The sequence below is a fragment of the Anabas testudineus genome, chromosome 2, assembly GCF_900324465.2.
Source record: "Anabas testudineus chromosome 2, fAnaTes1.2, whole genome shotgun sequence".
In the NCBI taxonomy this organism is placed as follows: Eukaryota; Metazoa; Chordata; class Actinopteri; order Anabantiformes; family Anabantidae; genus Anabas; species Anabas testudineus.
Window position 1 is genome coordinate 27,221,096 of NC_046611.1, and position 14,191 is coordinate 27,235,286.

General features: G+C 42.0%; 1 protein-coding gene across 1 annotated transcript; it reads left to right on the forward strand.

Moving 5' to 3' along the window:
• Positions 1–968: 968 nt before the first annotated feature.
• ankrd33ba (ankyrin repeat domain 33ba) lies at positions 969–13,896 on the forward strand. The gene is made up of 6 exons (XM_026361513.2): positions 969–1,924; positions 10,400–10,529; positions 10,764–10,904; positions 11,369–11,510; positions 11,590–11,788; positions 12,643–13,896. Exons 1-6 carry the CDS (start codon positions 1,505–1,507, stop codon positions 13,186–13,188), a joined length of 1,578 nt encoding a protein of 525 aa, XP_026217298.1. The 5' UTR covers positions 969–1,504; the 3' UTR covers positions 13,189–13,896.
• The last annotated feature ends 295 nt before the right edge of the window (positions 13,897–14,191 follow it).

The window sequence follows — 14,191 nt, forward strand, 5'->3', positions numbered from 1 at the left end:
AGGAATTATCTCTGTATATCATACATCAGTACAAATACATCACTACAGTAAATGTTGCTATTGCTGCATATGAAGTATCCACTTTCCATGCCGTGTAATACAAAGGCCAGCCGATAAATCTTGTACAGTATGTGATAATGTTCGCTTGTCATTGTGAATTTGACTTTATGGTTTCTTGATTCTATTGCATTATAAGCAGAAGTGCTTTTAATTTCTTGTCTAGCTCATTCATATCAATAGCTCTGGAGCCCCACTAGCTCTCTGAGCCCGAGGAGTTAAACATGACTCGAAATCTATTAATGATAACAGCTTTCCCACGAACGTCCCCAGAGGCCCCCCCTTCGCTAATTCTAATACTGGAGATGAGGAATTCTAATTTATCATCCAGTCCTCTGTGGTTTGACCAGCCAGTGAAAGTTTTCACAGATATGTAAAAGCGCTAACACTGACTGTCACCCACACAGCAGAGGGATGATACCATAGACACAGAAGCACCACAGGAGGGCTGGACTCTCAGCTGGAGGTAGATAAATGTATAATGGGTGCACACTGGGACTGTTGTGCACCTGTGTTTTCCACAGCACATGATGTCAGCAAACTGATGTTATTAATTAGGCAGAGAAAAAGGGAGTCTCACTGTAAATCTAGCGGTGACCTGCACGTAGCATGGATCCTCCACAAACTCTGCAAAGCTTTCAAGTTAAACAGTCCAGTGTACATAAGTCATCGGGACACTGTGATAAATCTGTTCTGGATTCTACCTTTCTGAGGAAAGTGTGCACAGCCAGATAAATCCAACAGGATGGAGAGGGCACCCTGCAAAGGCATTTCAGATGCACAACAATAATATCATAGATTGTTTATGACACTATAATAATATTCATATACAGGTGACACTGTGGAGTTTTAATTAGAGAAAATGATTTCACTCACTTTATCAAATATTATTTATTTTCATGGGTTGCACAGATGTAATGAAGTTCAGTCTGTCATCACTTGGCCAGAAGGAGAGAGAGAGAGAGAGAGACGAGGACAGAGCAGAGGGACCAGTCCCGTGTAATCGGATTAGGCGACCGGGCCGCAGGTGAACCGGCTCTCCGCCCTACACGGGACGGCGTGCGCACCACTTTGACTTTCTGCTGCAGCTCTTCCACTTGTTGAGCAGCACTTCCACCCATGTGCTCGGAGAGTTTCCCCACATGTCAACGTGGTTTCGTTTTGGAGGCGCGCACATCTCTCGCTGTGGGGCGGGACGTCCGCGGCTCTGAGGGGAACACCGCGCTCCAGCTGTCCGCACATGACGGGGAGGTAAACGAGTCCATCGAGCCGCTCTGGGACTTGTCCTCTTAAATGTAGGAGTGTGTTTGCTTCAGGCCCCCGCAGACGATGTGACTGATCTATTTATTTACTCGGGGCACCAGAGTTTGAGTTTTGTCCCATGCCCGCGCCCCGTGTGCCCGGCTGCACTCTACCCCGAGGACAGTGCCACAGGCTCGGGGGTTAGATGGTGCTGATCGCGGACAACCGGGATGGAGGAGGTGCCTCTGCGGTCCGGGTCACGCAGCAACACAAAGTCCAGCCGACCATCACCGAGGAACCGCTGAGCATCTCAGGCGACGAGGACTACATGGGGTCGTGCGAAGAGGACGATGGAGAAGACGACGACGATCATTTCGAAGAAGTCGACTTTGAGGACCTGGAGGACCTGGAGGACCTGGAGGACGCTCACAGCATCGCCTCCGATGACTCCTTCTACCCGCCGGATGATGTGTTCGCGGACTCGGAGCGGTCCCCGTCTCCGGACAGCCCGGAGCCGCTGTCGTTTTTCCAGGCTTGTTGTACCAACAACGCGTCTATCGTCCGGCTGATGATACGACACGGAGTGAAGGAGGAGGAGGTGAAGGAGACGGACAGGAACAGCAGGGTAGGAGCACATAGCAGGAGCACTTTGACTAACGATAACTCCACATCACCAACTCGCTGTGATCGCTCTTTAACACTTTTCATGTGTGTCAGGAGGTGTTTTACTGAATTAGTGCTGAGCTGACTTTACTGAAAACTAAAGTCATTATTACAATATCTCTGTAGGATTAAAACTTATTTTCTTTCACTTTCATTTGATTTCAAAACTGATTTCAAACATTTTTGCACACCAAACCTGCTTTTTCTGGCGTGTATGTATGATGTGTATGTGTGTGTGATGTGTATGTGTGATGTGTATGTATGATGTGTATGTATGATGTGTATGTGTGTGATGTGAGGCCTCAGTTTGAGAACACAAGCCACCTCAGATCTCTGATGGTTGACAGACTGCACACTGTCCCAAATGTCTCTGACGGACAGTGTGTGTGCTCATGCAGATGTGAGTGTAATGGTCATCTGGTCATTTCCACGTTCATTTTGAAACATGACTAAGAAGCTAAGATGTGCGTTTCTTCGCTGAGGGTAGCTCATCAAACAGCTTCCACTTAATCCAAAAATCATTTGGAAATTTCATCTGCAGTGCAATCACTTGTGGATCACTTCACTCCTGCCAAAGAGCTGCAGCCCAGGGCAAAGAGATAAATCCATAATGATGGAACGCTACACTGGTTTTTATTTGTCTGGACGTTTCACTAATTGAATTAGCCGACAGTGAGATCTATGCTGAATAGGAGTCACATGGCTGTCATCACGCAATGTGGTGACTCAGTCAATTTTCCGTGGAGCATTGTTACCTTTTATGCAGGGCGAGTTGAGAAAGTACGTTTGTTCATTACTTTTCCCATATCTTCATATGTAAAAGTAAACAAATAGAAGTTGCTGCCGGGGGCAGCTGCAGAGTTCTGATGAAGAAGTTGGAGTTTCAGTGATGTGAGCGATGGAAATGTGATTGTGGATGCGGAGAGAGAAGAGAACGAGTTTTGTATTCATTTGCTTTTTAAGGTGGCCTACATCACAAATCTGGGTCTCCTCCCCTTGACTTCATATCCTCTATTTCACATCCTCTTTTCTGTGTACATGTGTCCCTCACTACCTTTGCTTATTCATCTGTACGTATGTAAGGGTTAGGGTAAGGGTTACTAACTTCATGGGAAGGAAGAGTGGAATGATGTAACTGTAATGCAGTGAAATCTCATGTCTTCCTCTCTTCAGCTGAAATCTCTCTGGTACTTAAACATGGCTATCAGTAGAGATTAGAGGATTGCATTTGAGTAAGTGTGATTTGCTGAGTGAGTCCTCATGAGAATGTGACATGAAGGAGAAACATGGACACACATGTATACATACAAAAGATGTAGAGGAAGATCCTGAACACATTAGTTTGATAAACATCACCACTGTGTTTGCATATATACAGTATGTAGGATGTGTTCTGGGGTTGTAACCATTGTTTTACCACATCTTTGGACAGTATACAGCACGCCTTACACAACAGATCCATTGGAAACACATGTTGATATCAATCTGGAAAGGCCATTAGCATTAGTGTGTGTGTGTGTGTGTGTGTGTGTGTGTGTGTGTGTGTGTGTGTGTGTGTGTGTGTGTGTGTGTGTGTGTGTGTGTGTGTGTGTTCAACATCCTGATACAAATGTCAACATCCTAATATAGCAGACAACTCGTCAAACCGTAAGACAATGAGGGGTGCTACATCCCACACATTCCACTATTAGCGTCTATACTATTACTCCTATTACACCTTCTCCTTTTTTTTTTATTTACAGCAAACTTAGAGACACAGATTTTCACCGGGCTTAGGATGTGCACTCAGAGTGCAATGGCTTGTGCAACCTAAGTGGGTTTTTTGGGCATCTTGGGGGTCTCAGTTTCTTGTTTAGAGAAACTTTAATTTATGGACTGTGCAGAAGGAACCTGAATACCTTTTGCGTTTAAAGCGGGTTAAACAAGTAGAATCAACAAGAAATAATATTAATACAGACAAACCAGACCAATGTGAAAAGAGTAAGCCCCTTGACCCTGAGACTATGTCTAATTGAAGCCGTCTAAATTAGAAAGCACATCATGTGCTCATCATTGTAGCCATACATCCAGACTGAAACGTTTGCTGTCTTCACTTAATATGGTCATATCCACATTTGATATATTATGACCTGCTCTTTATTCCTCTATGCATGCTCAGTAGGAGGATAATTCTTTTTTTGTGTGTGTGTCTTAATGTATGCAGAGAGAATTGCAGAAACAAGCTGAAACATCACCATATAGGCTGTGTGGTGTGATGCACTGACTGCAGGGGCAGCGCTGCGGTTTATAGTCAACACCTGATTACATCATGTCAACACGATCCGAAAAGAAGTTTCATTCGAAAAAGTAAACACCAATAATCACTCATGTGGACAAAAGCTACTTGCATCACTGCACATATGAAGGTAAAAAAGGAATCCATGTAACACAGCACATGAGAGAAGTACTGTAGAACAAATGTTTCAAAACGAGGAGGGAATTTGAGTGAGTTAGCTTCACAACCTACATTGAACCCTGTCATCATGCATTTGCAACTTGAGAGTATTTAGCATTGAGGTTAGTGTCATAAACGATCAGCTGATATCATCTTTCCTTACTTGACTTGTTGCAAACCTACTTTTGTTTTAACTCAGCCTTTGAAAAGCAATAAACTGTAATTTCAAGTGCTAAGCAGCACACATGCGGAAACAGGATTAAACTGGAATCACAATCACATTATAATAAGCCAGACAAACAGTTGTTGACATAAACAGACAGTGTCCACCACTTGTACTGAGTACTGTTGTAAAAGATGAATGCAAGTCAACCGATGTCTTCTGACCTCTGGCTTTCAGGAGGTCTAATTTAAATCAGTGTCCTCTGTTCAGGACCTGTGTGCACTCCTCTCAGTGAATTGGATAAGCTGTAATGCTCAATGAAAATGATGAAAAAAATGAACACACACACACACACACACACACACACACACACACACACACACAATCACAGTATCCAATCTACTTAAATGGGCCACCCTGCTTGACTGTTACCTCTTTGACTCTGTCTTAAGCACTCCAACACTCCAGTCTTTACAAAACAGAGACATTTTCCAAATAGGTGGAGATCAAATGACAAATCAGGACATTACACAGTGTGCTTCAGCCTGCTCAGGTGGATGCCAAATCAACCACCAAGTGACTGACCAACATGGAGATCGACCATCAGTGAACTAGCATAAGCACATGCGTGTGGAGAGGCAGAAATTTGGCACCGCATTTGGTAGCAAGCATGGTTCTGTTAGCAAATACGGATGAGTGGAAAAATCAAAGCGACATTCATACTCATCTGCCGTGTGAACACTCTGCTGCGCATAGAAAGACAGGGGAGCTATTGACAAGCACATGGCCTAGTACGTATGTGTCAGTGGTGCTTTTAGGTGTATGAGATTGAGGGTGGTCTAGAGTGTGTTCGCCTGCGTGTTCATGGATGTCTTTATGTCCTTGAGCACAAAGATGTACTGTAACAGGCAAAATTAATGGAAAGTTTAATATTTGGTATGTGCAGGCTGCAGAGGTGCAGTTTCCTGCTCTGATCATTTGCAGGATTTAGTTTTGACCAGTGCTTATTTGCAAATAAAAACTGTGCTTATGTCACCTGTAAGAGAAGTTAGATTGGTTTATGGAAGCAGTCACATTGATTTGGGAAACCCACAGGAAAGTTCTCATGGTTAAACAAGGGTCAAAGTCCAAGATATTAAACAGGTCTCTGCTAGGAGGGCATGCTATCCTAGTTTGTGTATAGGATAATTCAGCTTGTTGTTGTTGGCTTAGTTCCTCGCATTTCAATTGTGAAATCAATTGTGAGCACAACAGGCCATTTGATTATTGGTTATACAGTAAACAACTTACAGAATCTATAATTCTATATGTATATATTCTATAAGTCTGTCAATGCATCTGTGCTTGTAGGTGCTGCGTACTATAGCAAACATGTACTGAGGTCCAATTTGAATAATATTCCATTGATAGCATAGTTCAACACTGGCTGGGAAACCTGTATTAATTGTGTGTCCAGAGGGAATTTTAAGGGTTTTGTGCGTGGGTGTTGTGTTATTATCATAGGAGCCAATTATTACAGCATTCCCATATTAACTGTAGATACAGTTACATCCCTCCCTCCCCCATCTTTCAGTGTCTGTCTAACTGATAAGGCTAAGCCTTTCTATTCCTAGCTCTGGATATTCCCCAGATTACTTAGTGTGTGTGTGTGTGTGTGTGTGTGTGTGCCGCGCACGTGTGTGTGTAGTCAGTAATTTCTTTTATGCAGTGATAACACCTCCTATACAGTCATTCTCCTGTGGTTGTACGTTTATGGTACCAGTCAATGATGCCTTTTAATTTAATTATCAAAAGAACAGTAAAGATCAAAAGAAACTGGATTTATTAATATCAGGGAATATTTATTTGTGGTGGCAGCTGGCTGGGGGCGTGTGAGTGTATAACTATGCTTTTTAAATGTAAATATTAACTTATAATAATATTATAAAAAAAAACAACAAGAGATAAGAACATTGGAAAAGGAGAAACAAACCATTATTTGTGATTATTTAGTCACGATACCACGAAACATGTAGATATTAAATTGTTTGTGGTACATCCAGGTCTTAAACTGAGGCATATTCAGCCACTCTGGATGAAATCCTGTGTCTTTGTCTCTGCCGCTTGGCGATGTCCTGTCTACAAGACACAGAAGAATAGGAATGAGGCCCCTGTTCTTGAGAAATCTGCTTTCCTGACCTTTTCTGACCTTTCTGCCTTTCCACATCTCTCTGTGTTTGCCGTCCGTGTGACCTGTTGCTTCTGTATTAGCTGCCTCTCCCGCTGCAGAATGTCGACTGTCACCCTCCTCCTCCTCTCCTACATTTCTGTCCTCATTAGCTGCAGTCAGCTTTTCCTGACCCTCCCTTGTTTCATCAGCTGCCACAACAGCACTGGTTGGAAAGCCTAGAAATATTCAAAGCAAATTAATTGGATAGCTAAATCAAACTGGTCGCACTGTTTAGCTAATATTCTATTAATATCCTAATATCCACATGCAGCAGGAAATATTATCAGCCATGTACAACATGATAAACTCAACAAGCCAGCTGTTTTCTAATGCTATCTCAGCCAATAACCCAGTGAAACTACCACTCAGTAGGTTTTAACTGATTTGTGGCTGATGGTTTTACGGTACTTGCTACTAATCTGGACACGATGGGTTCTCCAAAACGTTGCATTAAGTGTTGCAAAGGCAAAGGCATATACTACAGTATATGCTTATGTGATACAGTGTATAGCTAAGTGAGAAGAAAACAATACCGTAACAAACACTGCAAGTGTCAAGGGGTCAGACCACGTGCCCAGAAAAATAGCACTTCACACCACGAGGCACTTTGGCTTTAGTTCAACTGCGATGTGTGCAGTGTACACTACTTTATGCTTTATCAGTTGTTCTAAAAGAAAAGGTCAAGAAAAACTGCTCTTCCACCAAAGGGACGTCTGCGGTTTGGGTCTGCATTAACTTTGCGAGTAAAAAAAGGGGCGACTACAATCCAGTGTAATGGAACAGAAGAGATTATAGTCAGGGAGGACATAAGTCTAGATCCATCAGCACAAAGTAATGAAAGCTTTAACGTTGCTGCATCTTCATTTGGCCTACATACAAAATAAATACTCCTCTGGAAACAATTGGTGAGGGTGTGCTTATAGTCTCTGTTTACATATTACTGTATATATCTTTTTAAACACATGCACTGCACATATACACACTCATTCACTGCTGGCAATAACAGTCTTGATTGTTTCAGAGTTATTGAGCTGTCAGAGTCAGCTTTTTTTATCCCTTGAGCCTCAGACCTAGTCATTGAGAAAGTAATTTGATTCATGTGTGTCTCTGCAATCGTGCATTTTGCTGCTGCTCTCAGATTCCTTAATCACAGATATTGCAACCAGCCGTTAGTTAAGTGCATCCACATCCGATTACAATACACTGTATGTAACAGACATTCCTGTATGTACGGTAGGGATGTGCTGAGTCTGGGGGGGAGAAGGGGAAAGTTTAACGCTTGTGTGTTTGTGTGTGCACGTGTGCGAGATAGACATTGTGTGATGACAGAGATTTCTCCAGACACGCTGCAGGGCACGATGCTACAGTACATCACAGCAAGGCTGGAGGGCTGCCAAGAATGTTAGTGTGAGTGAGTGTTTGTGAGCAGGTGAGAGAGCGACACAGACCCAGTCTGCATGTGTGTCTAAGCTGATAGAGGCGTCTGGGCCCGAGCCAGTGAAAGTGAACTTCTTCCAGATAATCCATTTGTTACTCCACAGGACCTCTGTACACCTTTTCCCTATAAAACTCTCAGGGCTGACAACAGTAATGTCACTACATCTCCAGCTGGCTGACAGCCTGTCTCATTTTAGCCAAAAGTTCAGTTTGTCTCACAGGTGGGAAAGAAAAATCTATTGTACATGTCATGTAAAGGCAGTGTTTCAACTGAGACTGTAATGTGGAGTCAATCAAAAGTGTATTTATTATATGTAATAGAGAAATATGTTTTCAGTCACACAGACAAACAAGGGGACACGTGGCACAATACTAACCAGAATTTGGAAAAAAATTCAGATCTTCACATATTTTGGGAACAAAAGCCAAGTCGTAGAGACACCGTCAGTGTCAATACCGAGTGTATGTGGAGATAACTCTAGCCTTTCACAAGTACTGTATAATGTTTGCATGGTGATGAGTAGATATGGGGCTGGCACAGAGTCTGTCAACCTTCAGCTCCTCTCTGTACCTATCTTTATCAGTATTTTGCTTATTCATCTCAGAACTTTTGGTACATTCATAGCAGTTTGAAAGAATCATTTACTGAAGTTACACAGTGTGCTCAGGAACCAGGACCAAAACCTCATCGTGCCAAGATTTGCAAAGCATCAAGGAGATTTTGTGCTTTTTTAAAGAGAACATCATGTCACAGCAGCACGTTCACGAAGCTGAAAGTCTCCAATCAGGGAATATTAAATGTGGAACAAATGGTAACAGCTTACCTCCTGTAAATACAGCACTGCATACTTTCCTCTTGCCAACAAAGTTTGAATTACTGCCTTTAGTTCCACTTCCACTAATAATACACGATGAAATTTATAAGGTTTAATACCATGTTTTTTTTTATAAATTGCCATCTTCTGCAGCAAAGTGCAGTGAGGAACATACAAGATTAAAATTTACATGAATATTTGTCTTGCAACTGATGGGCGCAGATGTTTGTGTGTTTTGATACTAAATTATTAGTCCCCTTATGAAATCAAACATGACCATGACCAGAAGTTTAATTATTTCCAAAAGAACAAAGACATTTTCACTAAGTTTAAGATATGTTACTGATACTACTGATTGAAAGTAGCAAGTGCGTGATGCTGTGCAGGCTGTGTTGATGCTTCAACACCAAGGGACACCAACATTAAGGTTCTGGAGTTTCCCTCTCAGATCTCATTCCTACTGAGACTCTGTGGTGGAACCCCAAGGTTAACGCCCACGTGCCAATACCAGACATTTGGTAGTACCAGTGAAATTTCACAATACTAAACTTTTTGAATCTATTCCAGCAATAAGAGTGTACACAAGTAACAAGAATGGTACAGTTTAAAATAATGATAATAATTAAAAAAGAATAGTGTACCAGCAGTACAGGTGGAAAAAAGTATGCAAATAACAGTAAAATAACTCTAGAGAATGTTTGATGGGAGATAAGTTATTACGGAGAGTTCAAATAAAACCACAGAGGCTGCAGCACAAAATGTGCTAATAATAATACACACACACACACACACATTATTGGCTATCACAATTCTACACACAGCTTGCCACTATCTCTCCTCTCTGTCTCTTGTAGTAAACTGTTTTGGCTCATGAAGTGTGCACGTTCCAGAAAGTACCCAACTTTTGCACAAGTCTTCTAAGACTCCTGCACTCCCAAACTCAAATAAACTCAACATTCACAGACTAACATCTACACATTTTGTCCACACACACATAAAAGAGAACTCACCCTGACGTGAACACACACACACACACACACACACACACACACACACACAAAAATCACACAATCACACTACACAACAACATCAAATGGAGAGACAGCTTATCTTTGCACCGACTTCACGGTGGCTCAGCTTTCGATGAAAACACAACACGTTATATTTATTCACAGATGTTAGTTTTGAGGATTTATACTGACACCACCACGATCACATTTTTCTTCATGCTACTTCCTATGTGTCAGCATTTTATTGCAGTTTGGCTTTATGCCCTCTGACAACCTTTTTTTTTTTGTTCTTGCTGATTCTGAACTCTCTCTCGTCTTGTATTTAAACTCACATGTCTCTGCCTTCTGCCCTGTCACTTTCGATCTCAGACAGGACTGCTGGTTGCATGTTACCAAGGCTATGTGGACGTCGTCATAGCGCTGTCTCAGTGTCCGTATCTGGATGTCAACTGGCAGGACAGCGAGGGAAACACAGCTCTCATCACTGCCGCTCAGGCAGGTACGTTCCACGACATATAGCCCCACACACCATTGACCACAGTAACACAGTATATCAGACAGGCTTAGGTTCACAAGTGTTATTGAACACAAAAATATACACACACAGTCAGTTTGGCAAGAACAAAACATACAAGTCTGCACCAGCTTTGTGAAACAAGTCAAGTCAACATTACATGTGTGGTCTGTTGTTTGTGACCTACAGTAACTACTCTCCTTCCCTTTGCTCTTGTAGGCCACATAACAATCACCAATTATTTGCTGAACTACTACTCCGGGTTGGACATAGAGAGGAGAAACTGCCACGGCTTCACTGCGCTGATGAAAGCTGCCATGCAAGGCAGGGTGGAGTGTGTGCGCTCACTAATGATGGCAGGTGGGCAAATGCGTGCAATTCCGCATAATGTACAACGCTCTAACAGTCACAAATAAGAAATTGTGCAGTTTCAATGCACAGAAACAAATGAGAGGAAAACTTGTTCCTAATGTGTTACACTGCCAAAGTCTGGATTTTATAAATTCAGTGTTTTGTTTTTTGTTTGTATTATTTACTGATTAAAACCACAAAAGTGATGTTTGTTCTACCACTGCAGCTCATATAACTATGGTTATATGAGACTGTATGGTGGACTGCAACATTTAAGCAGAAAAACATGTTGTCTGGGAAAATGTTATTGATATGTTTGGTACCAGTGTTATTTAACTCATCCTATCTGTGTTACTTTTACACATCCTCACAGAAAACATAGTGCAGTTTTAATAAGTTACATAGAAATGTACAGGACACAAGGTTGGTATGAGAGAGGTGTGTAACGGTATATTTTTTGATGTGTTGACCAGGGGCTGCCTTGAATGCCAGGGACTTTGGCCGCAACTTGACTGCCAGGGAGTGGGCCTTATTTACTGGCCGTTATGAAACTGCCTGGTTGATGACACGTCTGATGGAACGGCCCTGTCCACGCCAGTACTGTGATACATACAGGTAAAACTCATAATGTTGTCATTTTGTAATATCTCATAATTGTCTCAGTAGTTACGATGTGCCCTCAAACTTCCTCCAGTCTAGAGTGGGCCCCACTGGCATCTCTGGTGGCCAAAGCACAGGAGCCCCGTGGCTGTCTGAAGCGGCTGTCCGATACTGTAAGGAACATTTTCAGTGTTGCGAATGTCACCAACCCAGAGGATGAAGGCGTTATTGATCACATGGTTTCTGTGACAACAGCCTTGAGGAGCCCTTTCATTGCTGTGACATGCCATACAGTGAGTAATTAAGACATCGATCATGTTTATTGTTCACTATACATTTACTCATTAAGCTGAATTAAAGAGAGCCCAAGAACACACCCTTCACTTATTCCTTCAAAACAACAGTAATATTTCAAAAATAGCCCAAGATAAGTCAAACTAATGAGCACAGCTACCCATTGTGATAAAGTGAAGCAGGTCGTTTTGCTTTTCTCTGCATTATTCACAGTAATGATTGTACATACGCAGCACAGCTGGAGATATCAGGGCCTTTTTCGTTATCTTTCAGTGGGGCCAAACATTCCTGTACAGTGAAGGGATCAACCGAGACCAAATTATGACTAAACTGTCAAAGTGTTTTTGCATTAAAGTGCCAATTACGTCTTCTGTATGTTTATCGAGTAAGAGAAATGGTTTCAAAACCAAGAGAGGCTAATTACTGCTATCTTAATCTTAAGGGCATCACACCTTATATTTTGTAGTGTACACATCGTCCCAATTTTGGATCACATGTATTAGTTTTGGTCGGTTTAGATTTGAAAATTTAGTCCAGAAAAATTCTCTGGTCCCCATTTGTGACTGCAAAAACCTGACTGTGGGATATGTTATGTATGTGAAGTGACTATAACAGCAGTTCTCAGGGACTAATAGCACCTTTTTTATTTCTAAATGCCCATTAGTGACAAATTTCTCTACATCAATATAAATTACCAACACTAGTTTTCCACAGTTCCCTGACATTTGTCGTAGAAACCTGTAGCGCCTCTTTAATAATACCCTGTTATTATTGCCTCTATTGCTACAGCAGTGCTAATAATATGCTACTCATAACTTGTAAAACCAATCCAATAATGGTGATTTTGTCTCAGGTGTGTCCTGACAGTCCCCCGAGTGTGGGTAAACAGAGCTATGCAGTTCCTGAGATCATCCGCCAGCAACGAAGCAAGGAGCTTCGCTCCTTCAACCCTGACAGGGTGGAAAGCCATCTCAAACTCTTTCAGAACTCCCGGGTCACACTAGTGGCCAAGAACTCAGCTGACCGCAGGGCCAGCCTCCAGCCCCAGAGTCTGGTGCCTCGACACAGGAGCTCAAGCCTGGGCGTGGGAGCGTATAACGAAGCCCTGGAGCTGCGAAGAACCAGCCTCCTCCCTGTGCACATGATGCTGAGAAGGAGCAGTGTCAGGCCGGGCTTCACCATCCCTAAAGTGAGGGTGTCCAAGGCGCCTGTGTCTACTTATGAACCAGAAAAGATTCGGAGGAAGAGCAGCGCCAAAGACGGAGGGGGGCACCTGCTGCAGATCCCAAAGTGGCGATACAAGGAGCTAAAAGAAGAAAGGAGAAAAGCTGAGGAGGCTGAGCGCAGGAGGCTGGAGGCTGTAACCAAGAGACACCTTGCAGCTGGCAAAAGGAAGTAATACTACTGCCTCAGACGATAGCAGCTTCAGACAGCGCTTCAGTACTGGACAGACAAGTTGTACAGATTTGCTTCCAATGTTTTTCTACAATCTTATGAGCTCAGGGTGAGTCTAGAATTACCAGCAGCATTCCCAAAGGAGAGCAGAAAACTCAAGTTAGCTTTTATAGCCTAATTTTTCTTCCTCAATTGACTGTCAGACGACGCTAGAACAAAGGACGGAGGCTGGCAGTAGAAGGCCGGTATCTTAAACATGGGTTTGATGCTCATGTGATGTCAAACAGTGAAAACCCAGGGGATCTGATACTTGAAACGTTTTAGATAACTTATTTTTCATATTTATTGCTTTTTAACGGACTGTCATGTCTATGTGTTATTGCATTGGGTGCTCAATGCATCCGTGTTTCTGTAGTGTGTATCACTGTATTTGGTGCACAGACACTTTTGAACACATGTTCTTTCAATCTGTACCCACAGCAAAAATGAATTCATTGTTCTACTGGAAAAATGAAAGCAGTTCATTAAAAATGTTATGGAATAATTTCTTTAAAATATACTCAGTGGAGAATACTAACGGTTATGACCTATTGGCTGTGAAAGCTACACAAACAGTAAGCTTTGTATAGAATCTAATTGCTTTTCACTGTAATATTTTTTAGATGCTTTCGTTTTGCTTTATGATAAACTGAATGTATTTTGCTTCTATATATTTTATAACATACATGTTGATGCTTTTTGAAGATAAAGTTTTTATTTTTTATTCAATATTGAATTTTTCACATGCTGATATGTAAAATATATAGATATAAATATATTTTCTAGTTATAGTTGTCAAGACTAAGACTGAAATGAATTGAATCTTTCCAGGTGAAAATTGATTGTCTTTCCAAAATGTTTACAGCACATTGACACTGTTTATATGATTGATTATTGATTGAGACTGAGATGTGTGTTTGCAGGGTATAGATGATGTGACAGAAATAAACACTTCCGCTGACTGGAAC

Bases quoted from the DNA above. Each gene is read 5' to 3' on its own strand.
- ankrd33ba (XM_026361513.2), top strand. From the start codon at position 1,505: ATGGTGCTGATCGCGGACAACCGGGATGGAGGAGGTGCCTCTGCGGTC. The intron at 10,905-11,368 runs GTGGGCAAATGC...TGTGTTGACCAG, and splicing joins GCGCTCACTAATGATGGCAG to GGGCTGCCTTGAATGCCAGG. The intron at 11,789-12,642 runs GTGAGTAATTAA...ATTTTGTCTCAG, and splicing joins TTGCTGTGACATGCCATACA to GTGTGTCCTGACAGTCCCCC.